General features: G+C 50.5%; 3 protein-coding genes across 3 annotated transcripts; 1 reads left to right on the top strand and 2 right to left on the bottom strand.

Moving 5' to 3' along the window:
• Positions 1 to 3,907: 3,907 nt before the first annotated feature.
• FTJAE_9165 (kinesin) lies at positions 3,908 to 9,221 on the top strand (the record flags this gene model as incomplete). The annotated part of the gene is made up of 4 exons (XM_037356057.1): positions 3,908 to 4,070; positions 4,126 to 4,449; positions 4,499 to 8,607; positions 8,658 to 9,221. 4 exons carry the CDS (start codon positions 3,908 to 3,910, stop codon positions 9,219 to 9,221), a joined length of 5,160 nt encoding a protein of 1,719 aa, XP_037203740.1.
• A 622-nt stretch (positions 9,222 to 9,843) lies between these two features.
• On the bottom strand, positions 9,844 to 10,340 carry FTJAE_9164 (MGMT family; the record flags this gene model as incomplete). Its single annotated transcript, XM_037356056.1, has 2 exons — positions 9,844 to 10,004; positions 10,157 to 10,340. The coding sequence occupies 2 exons, from the start codon at positions 10,338 to 10,340 to the stop codon at positions 9,844 to 9,846; spliced, it is 345 nt and encodes a 114-aa protein (XP_037203739.1).
• Positions 10,341 to 10,599: 259 nt separating this feature from the next.
• On the bottom strand, positions 10,600 to 11,741 carry FTJAE_9163 (alcohol dehydrogenase (NADP+); the record flags this gene model as incomplete). Its single annotated transcript, XM_037356055.1, has 2 exons — positions 10,600 to 11,501; positions 11,552 to 11,741. 2 exons carry the CDS (start codon positions 11,739 to 11,741, stop codon positions 10,600 to 10,602), a joined length of 1,092 nt encoding a protein of 363 aa, XP_037203738.1.
• Between the last annotated feature and the right edge of the window lie 359 nt (positions 11,742 to 12,100).

Here is a 12,100-nt window from a genome sequence, read left to right as displayed (position 1 = left end):
GATCACGGATCTCGGCTTGGGTATCGCATGTAAAGTAACCTATAGCTCTCGCCAGACCGGACAAGAACCATTCGTCTTGTTATCTTCTCCATACACTTTCTCGTCACAACTTGGCATCCGTCATATGATCTTCCAGCGACTTGCCTCTACATGAGGCTTACTCTTCCTTGATAGAGTTGGTCAAAAGATTAGGACAATGCCAAGTTCATGCCATTCCTCAGATTAGCACAACTTCCAGTATAGTATCCACGATAGTCACCGCTGATCTCCAATTTTGCGTCTCATACAAGCATCAAATCCAATTATAACTGCGACCTTCCGTAAACGGTGTCAAGCTCTATAGGCATGTATTACAGGTGGTCCTCGCAAACCACGATCAATTGAGGCACGGAGGAGAAAAGAGGAGTCCTCAAAGGAGGCATTATCTCGTATTTGACCCTAGGAAAACAAAACATATTATTTAGCATAATGATAAGACTTGGTCGAAAATATAATAACACCGTCAAATATAATCAAAGATATAGCCTATCCTCCGGAGCGAAGTCTGAACGAGGACGATCTCAACGGCGAGGATTGAAGCTTATGTGTAAGTCAGAATCCTGTGCTATATCACACCGTTTTATTAGCGATACATCATATCCGTACTGACTCGCCTCTCATCCTCCAACTTCCTTCTCTCCGTGATGCAAGCTTCAACCTTCAGTGCCGGACCTCGACAGGGTAAACAGTTTAGCGAGCACGACATGCGTCAGTAACCAAGCTGTGCAACGTCACATCGTGACGTTGTAAAGACTCAATGAGGAGGCACAACATCTTGGCGTTTGCCAAAGTGAAGTTGAAGCAAGAGTCAGTATCTATAATTCATGGCATATGGACGGCTCAGGGTAGGAACAGGGATAAATATAGAGATTATGTACTCCGTACATCCTGCAAAGGAACAGTAACATTGCGATAACAAAAGTTTCATGTTTAATCACAAGGCCCTGTGAATAGTTGCAGTCTCTCCATCGATATGGACTATTACCAAGGTATATTGTCTATATAGCAGTGTTTGGAGCTACATCGTGGTGGTCAGCAGTGTGTTTGGTAGATCCAACTAGCGAAGTGGAGGTATAGCATGTTAACACAATCCACATCTTATATCCGTTACCATGGTGTCAAGAGCTCAATTCTTGACTCGTTTTCTCGTGGAGATATTTTCTCGGTGGCACTGACTGTCTTGTTGTTTTGATAGTGGATTAGCCAACCATTGACAGCTACTGTGACAACCAAGATCCTTGGCGATTTTATGTAAGTGGGCGTTGAAGCAACAAGCGAAGCGAGAACGAAATTCTTAAGGCTGACGAATAGGACAGGCTCAACCGCCGAGGTCTCCGGTAGTTCATGCTGGCAACATGCATGCATTCCATTGACGAAGTGGCTTTTCTTTGGTGAGACGAACTGTCTCAGATAATCAGACATGCTGTGCCTGGCATCTTTGATGTAACCACGGCCTCGCCAGGCTGATGATAGAGTCTAACAAGGACCAACAGTTCATAAGCTTTGATAACTCACCGTTGAACACTTGTCAGGTCATGTAAGATTGTTCAGAAGAAGAAATGATAGTAACAGGTTCAAAGTATCAAGGTTTCATTGGGATCAGGAGTGGGGGCTTGGACCTGAAACATACCGTGGGCGTGGTGTGTTTGACCCCCGCGATTTGCTTCCGCAGTTTGAATGCGACTCAAAACGCGGACAGAAACCATGCCGGTCACAGTAACTGTTTCCACATTTTGCTTCTCACGTCGCGAAATGATGCCATTCAATACTCCGTCAACGATGTAATGTACCAAGAGACTCGCTTCGAATGGGGCGCCATGTGAGCTCCAGGGCAGGCTCAGCGGGACATGGGTAAAGGGCTGAAGAAAAAGTCTCAGGTTTTGTTAATTATCTGTCCGATTTTATTTAGGAGACGATCGTCTGAGACCCTGGATCTTACTGTAACAGGAGATGGGACGAAAGTTAAAGGAGATGGTTGAACTTTTATCGGAGGGATCTTGATAGTTGTCTCGGGCGCCAAAAGCAACGAAACTGTTAGACGGGATGGTGTGCATGGGGCGGTTGCTGGTGCATTCCGTGTAGCATTGTCTGCAGAGTGATACGTACGGTACCTACGCGTCGATGTTCGTGATAATTATCAAGGTACTTGCATATGTATTTTGCTGCGTGACCGCCATAACCGCAAGGGGTAAGTTTTGATATGGGGTCAAGTTGACAACGCATCAAGAGGGGACATACTTTGAAAACTCTGTCGACTACACAAGACATTGAATGCACCGTTGAGTCAATGTCTAACGGTATTATTCTCTTCTTCTATGGAAACTTGGCGTGAAACCGGTATATCGGTTACCGTTCTTGCATTGGTTTGATGACATCTAGCCACATCCATCCAACAAACGCGACGATGTGCCGCTAAGTTAGTTTGGACGCGTCGGATATTAGATTCAGCCCCTGAGCAGAAAGAACAGAAAGGATCGCCTCGGGCTGAAGAGGCATTTGAATTGGTCCGAGAGACTAATCAGGGTGGTTGGTATTTGACATTGTTGCTTGCAAAGACGATCTTAAACAGGGCCTGATTAAGCAGTTTAACCCCTTCAACATCCACGAAGATTCGTAGCCTGTTGCTCGGGTCAAGCTGGGATCGGCCAAGTAGTGCGAGAACGAATGGAGTCTCTTCTCAGGAATACCGTCAATGAATCAGTATACGGATATCACATTTTAAAGAAATGAGAACTGACTCTCACAGCTTAATTGGTCTCGTAAAGTCCCAATCAGTCTCTTGCAACACTATCACCACCTAAATATTATTCAGATTATGGCACTGATGCTAAGGGTCCAAGCAGACAAACCATTCGGAGGGTCCATGCCTGGTTGCGCGGGCCAGGTTACCAGCGCCGGGGGAGGGGATCCAGTTAAAACGAAGCTGTCCAACCAGTAGGCGCCCTCTCCGCCATCTGCTAACCTAAAGAGCCACTAGCCCTCCCCTAGGATTCAGGGGTCAGGCAATCACGTCCATCAGACGCGAGGTACCTGACAACGTTGCCCGAGCCGGCCCAGCGCTAATGTACCTCTAGTCTCCCAGGGGCGGACTTGACAGCCCTCCATCCCGCTGAGTGTGTGTTGGCTGGGCTGGCACTGGCACTGGCACAATCCCCTAAATGAATCGAAGGAAGCTGGAAGACACTCTAGAGTCTAGAGTCTACTGAGGTGTCCAGTTTACCCCTGGTGGGCCGTCCCTTTTTTTCCTGTTGCTTTTTCTACTCCTGAACTGAAAAAGTGATCAAACAGCCAACGGCCCGCCCATTCAAGTTATTTCTTCTGCCTCTCTCTGCATCATCTAACCTCCCACCGCTTTATCCTCTCTTCCCTTCTCCTCCGCTCTTTTCTTTCACCTTTTTACCAATTCCACCCCGACAAAGGCCCCTCCGCTAGCGACTTACGTCCCGCTCCACAACTGGAACGAGGAATCGCCAGCCCAGACCTAGACCCAGCCCTCGACAACTCCGTCGCCCGATCGTCCGTGGTCGCTTGTTTAATTACATTTTCCCCCTACACCCCTGGTCTGAATAAACAATCCAGCATCCATCCGCCTCGCGCTCACTCGTTGAAACTTCTACGAGTCCCCCCAAAGGTCAAGGTCAACTACCGCACGTGAGACCGTCTGGAACACTTCGCGATCCCCTCACCAACCGACGACTTCTCGTGGCGCTGCAATCATCTATGACGTTCTGAAAGACCGCCCTCTTCTCCTTCCGCGGAAGACAATATACAAAGAAGCCCTTTGTGGCCTTGAACAGCCTTTGCGACATACATCGCCGTTGACGATTACGAGAACTGAGACACCGCGCATTTCTTTCGCAAATTAGCCATGGCGACCTCGCCCCCGGCCTCGCCGGGAGGAATCCCTCAAAGGCCCATGAGCGCCATCGCAAGAGCCCATCCTAGAAGCAGCAGCAGGTTGAGCATGACGAGCAAGACTGGAGGCGGGAGCAGAGCCTCAGACGACGAAAGTCGAACGGCGGTCAAAGTCGGTAAGTCAACCGTTGTCACCAAACTTTCGGGATATTAATGCTTATTTGTTGCTAGCCGTTCGAGTGCGACCGCCGTTGAACCCTAACGATCCTGGATACGATCTGATTCCGCAGCGATTTCAACGAGCTATGGTCCAAACGACCTCCGATACCAGCCTGGCAATCGATTCTCCACAAGGTCGCAAACTCTTTGTTTTCGACCGAGTCTTCAGTTCGGATACGCAACAGGAGGGTGTGTGGGATTATGTGTCGGACTGTATTGGCGCTTTTACTCAAGGTTACAATGTATCCTTGATGGCATATGGCCAGTCTGGTGCTGGAAAATCATACACCATGGGTACTTCAGGCCCAGGCGAACAATATGACCAAGAACTGATGGGTACGTTGAAGCGAACGGGCGGTGACTGCGCTTGCTAACCAGTACTCAGGTGTTATTCCCAGAGCTGCCATGGCGCTCTTTGAAAAGCTCGATACTCCTTCGACGCCAAAGTCAAAAGCCAAGGCGAACCGCAGTTCTCTTTCCCATCTCAAAGGCCCACGAGGTTTTGGCCAGCAGGACACGCTTGGTGACCGCGAGTGGTCGCTGAAAGCTACATATGTCGAGATTTATAACGAACACCTTCGCGATCTTCTGGTCCCCGAGACGACCCCTATGAACGAGCGCGGCAATGTGGCCATTCGCGAAGACACAAAGGGAAACATCATCTTGACAGGCCTTCGACAAGTCGACATCAACTCAGTGGACGATCTTATGAATGCTCTGAACTTCGGCTCCTCTATTCGACAAACCGATGCCACGGCTATCAACGCCAAGTCGTCGCGATCCCATGCGGTTTTCTCACTTAACCTTGTTCAGCGCAAGAACAAGTCGTCAGCCGCCGAGAAGCGCTTCTCCGTACCACTCGAAGCGATGACGGGCCAGGATGTCACTGTGACAACCGACAGCAAACTTCACTTTGTGGATTTGGCTGGAAGTGAAAGACTGAAGAACACTGGAGCTCAGGGCGATCGAGCAAAGGAGGGTATCTCTATCAACGCCGGTCTTGCCGCCCTTGGTAAAGTTATTAGCCAGCTTTCGTCAAGAAACCCTGGCTCCCACGTCTCCTACCGCGACTCTCGACTTACCCGGCTGCTACAAGACTCGCTCGGTGGTAATGCCATCACTTACATGATTGCCTGTGTTACGCCGGCCGAATTCCACTTGAGCGAGACCCTGAACACCGTCCAGTATGCCCAACGAGCTCGAGCGATTCAATCGAAACCGCGCATTCAGCAAATCGAAGAGGGCGATAAGCAATCTGTGATTGACCGCCTCAAGGCTGAGGTTGCCTTCCTCCGTGAACAAATCCGCAGTGCCGAACATGGCGGCAACAGCCCTCGACGTAACGCACAAGGAATTACTGATCGTTCTGATCGTCAAAACGAGCGTGAGGCTGAGCTCCAGAACCAGTTGTTGGACACCCAAGAGAGCTATACCGCCTTGAGCCAGCGTCATGCTCGACTGATTGCCGAGTTGGCGCGCGCTCGTGAAAATGAATCTGGCGCGGACCACCATGAGGAATCAGGCGATACAGCAGATGACCGCCTCAACCGATCGAATTCATTCGCGCAAGCTGTTGAGCAAGTCGTTATGGAATACGAGAAAACGATTCAGTCTCTCGAGCAGTCCCTCTCTTCTACTCGCGGCACTCTCTCTAACACCGAGGCTAACCTTCTCGAGAAGGAGACGAAATGCGCTTATGTCGAAACTATCAACTCACAGCTCCAGAGCCGTCTCCAGAAGCTCATGGACCGAGAGAATAACACTGAGAGTTACCTCCACGATCTTGAGGCCAAGTTGGACGGACATACCAACGGTGAAGAGAAGAACGCCACGATCATCATGGAACTTCGTAAGGAGATTTCCCGCGTTCGAGAGAATGAGGCGTCATGTGAAGATTACATCTCGACCCTTGAAGAGCGTCTTGCTGAAGCGGACCAAGATGCTGAGTTGATGCAACGTGAAATCGATAGACTTGAGCAAGTGGTTGAACGACAAAGAAGTCTTGGTAAGCTCGACTCGCTTCTCCACGAGCTTGACCAGATCCAAGATAAGGAACCAGGCACCGAGAACGGAACTGATCACAATGCTGAGCAAACCAACGGCGTTGCGGCCCGTCGTGCTATGGCCGAACACTCGCGAAATCTTTCCCACGTTAGTCGCCATAGCCAAATGGAGGACCCGATTCCCGAAGGTGACGAGGAGGACCACCCTCATACCAAGATTGGCCCCGTCAAGGAAGTGGATGAGGATCCTCTGCGCCTTGAGAAGCCAACCGAAGAGGCCCCTCCTCAAAGCCCAGCTCAAACTAAGTTTGTTGCTGACAAGCTTGAGAATGTTACGCAGGAGCTTATTGACTTGCGTGTGGAGCACGAGTCGACTCTTCATGACTACGATTCTCTCCACGCCAAGTACGAGGATGCTATGCGTAAGATTGCTGAGATGCAGGATGTCGTTGATGAGGCCCGTCATGTGAACCCCAAGCGCGAGTCGGTTATTTCTGTGGCCACACCAACCCATACCCGACCCGAGTCTTTCCTTTCTGACTCTAGAACAAATGATCTGAAGGCTGGGCCGAGGTCATCCTTCACACGATCGCTCTCTTCGGAATTGTCCTCAGCCATGGATTCTCCGGCCACTGCTGCTTCATCGAACGGTGACATCTTGTCTGACGATGAGACCGCTACCACAAAACCTGCAGCCGCATCAACAGAGAACTTGCCCCAGGATGATAACGTTGAGATTGCTGCTGAGCTCCAAAGACTCAAATCTATGGCCCAGGAACGTGAGGCTGCTGAAAGAGAATTGGCCGAGAGATATGCCCAGCTTGAGTTCAAGCATAACGAGACCCTCGATATTGTTGAGGAGCTCAAGACTGACCTATCTCGCGCCCGAGTTGCGGAAGCTACATCACCTCGTTCCAGCACTCCTGTCATTCGACGCAAGTCAAGTCAGAACCTGCTCGTTGTCGACCGTGCTCAGCGCTCATTCTCATCGCTGCGAAATATTGCTTCTGAGCACTTCGGCGGTCAACCCGAGGCCATGCAGAGCTTCGAGCTGAACTTGAATGCCGCTATCCACGAACTGCACGTCAGGAGCGAACGCATTCAGGAACTAGAAGCAGATGTCGCAGCAGCGAAGAAGGAGATGGAGACCAAGATGACCATTATCTCAGGACTGACAAGAGAGCGATCAAGTCTCAAGGCCAGCCCTGTAGAGATGTCCATGGTGGCAACACTGCGGGATCAGCTCGAGCAGAATGAGAGACAGCTTTCTGATACGAGGAACGCTCACATGGCTCGTGAGCAAGCGCTCACAACCGAGCTTGAGTCTCTGCGACAAGCACTTGCTGCAAAGTCTAGTCTCCAGGAGCCTGACAATGCTGACTCCAAGCATGAGCAGCGTGTTGCCGAGCTCCAGACTGAGCTTGCCACCTGGGAACAGAAGCACAAGGAGGCCCTTGACTCGATGGCGACAACAGAAACCCAGATGCGGGGTACTATTGAGGAGCTTGAGGCCCGAGTTGTTTCCAACCATGCTCAAATCTCTGCATCTCGATCCCAGAATGGGGATAAGGATGAGCCAAATAGCGAAGCTGAGCAGCGACAACAGAACCTCATCAGCTTCCTTCGCAACGAGATTGATGAGTACAAGGCCATCATCAACAGCAACGCTACCAAGGTTGCTGAGCTTGAGCAGGCTCATGCTGCTGCTCGCGCCGAGCTGGACGAGCTCCACAAGTCTCACAACGCTGTGCAGGAGGACAACTCCCGTCAGCTAGAGCTTATTGCCAAGCTGCAGGAGCAGATTGCGACTCATGATGAGGGCGCCAAGAGTAACGAGACATCGCTCGAGGAGCTCAAGGCTGAGCACGCTAAGGCCCTGGCTGATCTTAAGACGACCGAGCAGAAGGGCTACGAAGAGCAGGTTGAAGTGTTGCTGTCCGAGCATGCTGAGAGTGCTCACCGACTGGAGACTGAGCTTGCAGAAGTTCGCGATGAGCTCAACAAGGCAGCTTCTCATGTTGCCATGGCTCTTGGTCTCGATGCTGATGCTGAGAAGTTGGTGGAGCGTATCGATGAGCTTGTTGCCAGCAAGAAGGCTCTTGACGCGGAGCAGGCCAAGCGGGCCGAGATTGAGTCACATGTTAACGAGCTTACATCTATTAATGAGAAGATCATGAAGGACCTTGAAGACGCCAAGGTTGCTTTGGCCGAGATGCTTGATGGAGGTGCTGGTTCTGGTCCCCTGGTCGAACAGATCAAGATCGCCAAGAAGAGGATGACAGATCTGGATGACCGAAGCAAGAAGAACAGCAGACTTGTGGAGGAGCTTGAGGAGCAACTTCAGAATAACTTTGACGAGGTTCAAATTACCAATAACCGATTGAGCACCCTGCAGACTGAACGCAACAGCCAATTGGTTGAGGCCAATGCCGCTACTGCACGCCTCACTGCCGAATTGCAGGTCTTGAAGGAAGATTATGCAGCTCTCCAGGTAAGCTTGTCTCAGCATGATGATTTGTGGGCTTGACTAACACTCCGTAGGCTAAGATGGACGAAGTGGCGGCTGGCGTCCAGCGGTCAAACTCTAACTCAACCATTCGCAAGAGCGCATCTCACGTCTCTCTGCCATCACCCCCACCAGCTATCCCTCTTCCCCCTCTGCCAAACGGTGCAGGATCTCCAGTCAACGGAGCTCCCAGCTCACCTACCATTGGACGTCCTATCAGCAAGGACAACATCAACATCTCTCATATCACTGAAGACCAGGAAGCACGTATCCGAACAATCGAGAAGCACCTAAATGCGGAGCGTCAGCTTACGCAGACGCTCGAGGAGGCTCTTACAGACCTGGAAAGGCAATCTAATAAAGTCAAGGCCGATTGTGATGCCTGGAAGAAGCGTGCTAGTGAGCTAGAGGTCGAGGTCAAGGAGCTCAAGGACCGTCCTCCCCCCGAGCCTGTCCAGGACAACAGATGGAGTCTCCAAGCTGTGGAGGAGGAGCGCAAGAAGCGACAGGCTGCCGAGGCTGCGCGCCGTCAGCTCGAGGAGCGTATGAATGCCATCAACAAGGGCAAGAAGAAGAAGGGAAGCTTGAACTGCTTCTAGAGGAGGCGAAGCTGTGACTAGCCGACTTATTATGTACGGCCTGTTCCGGAGTCTTTTGATCACGGGACACACACACATTCAGCATTTGGGGGGCTGATTGGGATGGGATTCTTTTTGCAACGCCTTTATGTGTCATCACGTTTCTGATTTGATGTTGTTCACCAATATTCCCCCTCGAGTTTTATTGTCGGTCTGACGATTCTTTTTTTCCGTCGTCGGGCATCCCAACCAAGTTTTCAAGCACTGGCCAGGAGTTTGGAGGATTCTTTTTTTTATTACCCTTTGTTTTTCCAATCCCGTGAAGAAAAGGGGAGATTTATCACATACACGAGCGGCTCGATGCATAAAGATGTCATTTTGGGTGTCTGTCTTTGTACATGTGTAATTTTTTCTTTCTTTTTTCGATTTGAACTCCCTTCAGTCTCCAGGGGGAGATATTTTTTTGGGTGGCGGACTTTGATTCAAAGAATGAAGCGGGAAGATGGGATGATTCTTATGAGAGGGAACCCATTTGATCTTTGGGTTCCGCAATTACAAATTACATATAAGGGAAAACAAAAACGTGAATTTTTGTTTTCCGAAAGATGATAGTGGTAAATACTAGTTTCAAAGACCCTTAAAATCATTCATTCGCCTTGCTCGTTTTCTTCTGAGGGGAGTAGGTCTGGGAACCAGCCGTATTGGGAGAAGTCAACGGAGTGTTCGCCCATTGCGTTTGTCTCGACTTGTACGCCTTCTGCTTGGAGGGCATCAGCTTGAGAGCGAGATCCTCCAGGTTGAGATCTAAATAGTTAGATATGAGGTGTAGTGAGGGATTGATGGACGAACCTGGGTGATATTTGGCCTTTGGAGTTTATGACTCTTTGCCATGGGACGGTGTCGTGGTTGAAGGGCTGGGATGGATCGGCGGGGAGGTGTTTTAGACAGACGCCTACCTGACGAGGTCTTTGAGCTGTTGGATGTTAGTGATTTGAGTTTCTGGGTGTGTGAGGGAGGTTTGGTACGGGTTCCAACGAGCATGGCGATGTGGCCGTATGTTGTGACTTTGCCGTGGGGGATCTCTTGGACGGCTGAGTATACGGCGTGGAAGAAGGCTTGTGCTTCGTCTGAACGGGGCATTATGATGGTGGATGAGGCATTGGTCTTTGGTAAGAGTCGTTAAAATGAGAAACAAGTGTTAATTGGACTGACTGAGGCCGTTGTAGTTTAGTGAGTGAAGTGCCGATTCATGGTGCTGAAGGGCGTGATGTAAATAGCGGGGTATGCCACTATCCAGTCAATCACCAAAGAAAGCTCACTAAGATTCTTGTTTAAGATTATTCTATTGTTCATTCATATTCTATGTACAGTCTATCTCTATCATTCTCATCCCGCTAATTTAATCAATGTTCTTCTGGTTAACCAAAACATATCGGTATCGAGCCTTTCCATTCTCCATATCGACAACAGCCTGGTTCGCGTCCTCCATCGGCCTCTTCTCAACCCAAGGCTTGACATTCTTCTCAACTGCAAGCTGCAGCATCTCTTCGATATCCTTGGGCGAACCAATCAAGCTTCCGCTCAGCTTGAACTGGCCCATGATGAGGTTGAATGCGTTGATGGGAGGGAGTTCACCAGAGTCAGGAGCTCCGACCTGCACAAAGTCGGCGCCGTGACGGAGGAGCTTGAAGTAATCGCTGTAAGGCATCTTGCTGCTTGAAACAGTGCAGATCATGAGATCGATCGTCTTGGCGTTCTTGTTGGCCCAGTCCTCATCGTCGTCAGTAGCGATGTAGGCATCTGCGCCGAGAGCGAGGACTTCATCCTTCTTGGAGGCCTTACGAGAAATACCAATGACCTTATCAGCACCAAGAGCCTTTGCGAACAAAACGCCAAAGTGGCCCAGACCGCCTACACCGACGATGCCCACAGTCTTTCCAGGACCGCAGCCGTTGTTACGAAGGGGAGCGTAGACGGTGACACCGCCGCAGAGCATGGGCGCAGCGTACTCTGAGGGGAGAGACTCTGGGATCTTTACGACGAAGCGGGAGTCGGTGCGGTTGTAGTCGGCATAGCCGCCGTAGGACTTGCCAATGTCGTCGGGGTAGACGGAGCCGTAGGTGCTGACCATCTTGGGGCAGTAGTTGAGGCGGCCGGCGGAGCACTCGGAGCAGTCGTCGCGGAGACAGCTGCGGGCCTGGGCGCCTACACCGACTCTGTCGCCGACCTTGATGTTTGTGACGTTGGAGCCGACGCGGACAGCCTTGCCGACGATTTCGTGGCCGACACAGCAGGCTGCTCCTGGTCAGTGACTGTTCCATTGTGTCTGTATGGAGTGAGAGAGGACTTACGGAAAGGTGTCTCGCCCCAGCCGGAGCGAAGAATGTGAAGGTCAGAACCGCAGATACCGCAGTGTGTGATCTTGATGTCGACGTCGTTCTCCTCCCACTTCTTGGGCTCAAAGGTATCCCACTCCATCTTTCCATTGACGGAGCTGGGATCACGGCCAAGCCAGCCCTTGAATTCGTAATCGGTAGACATTTTTGTATATTGGGTAGTTACTCTTGAAAGATGAAAAGCAAACAGGATCAAGATTGTATTGATCAGACCATCTACGTGAAGTTGCAAGCTATATATATGACTTTGACCTCCAAGATTCTACAACCATCCAGGGCAAGAAAAAAAGCTTTCGGACTCCGCAACGTCATCGAAGACGAGAGAATTTATCAGCATCCATCCAGATAACGGTAGGAACCGATGTAATGCTAACTATGGAATGGAATGGAGATGGATATAAACGGAGTTAAATTTTCCATTTGGGACTGGACGCAAAAAGGAAGCCATCGCCGTTAGCCCACTAATCTCAGGGCGTATTGTGTGGGAAAAGGGCCGGTGACGTC

This window comes from Fusarium tjaetaba, assembly GCF_013396195.1.
Source record: "Fusarium tjaetaba strain NRRL 66243 chromosome Unknown NRRL66243_c0000207, whole genome shotgun sequence".
Lineage (NCBI taxonomy): Eukaryota > Fungi > Ascomycota > Sordariomycetes > Hypocreales > Nectriaceae > Fusarium > Fusarium tjaetaba.
This window is presented reverse-complemented; position numbering and strand designations above follow the sequence as displayed.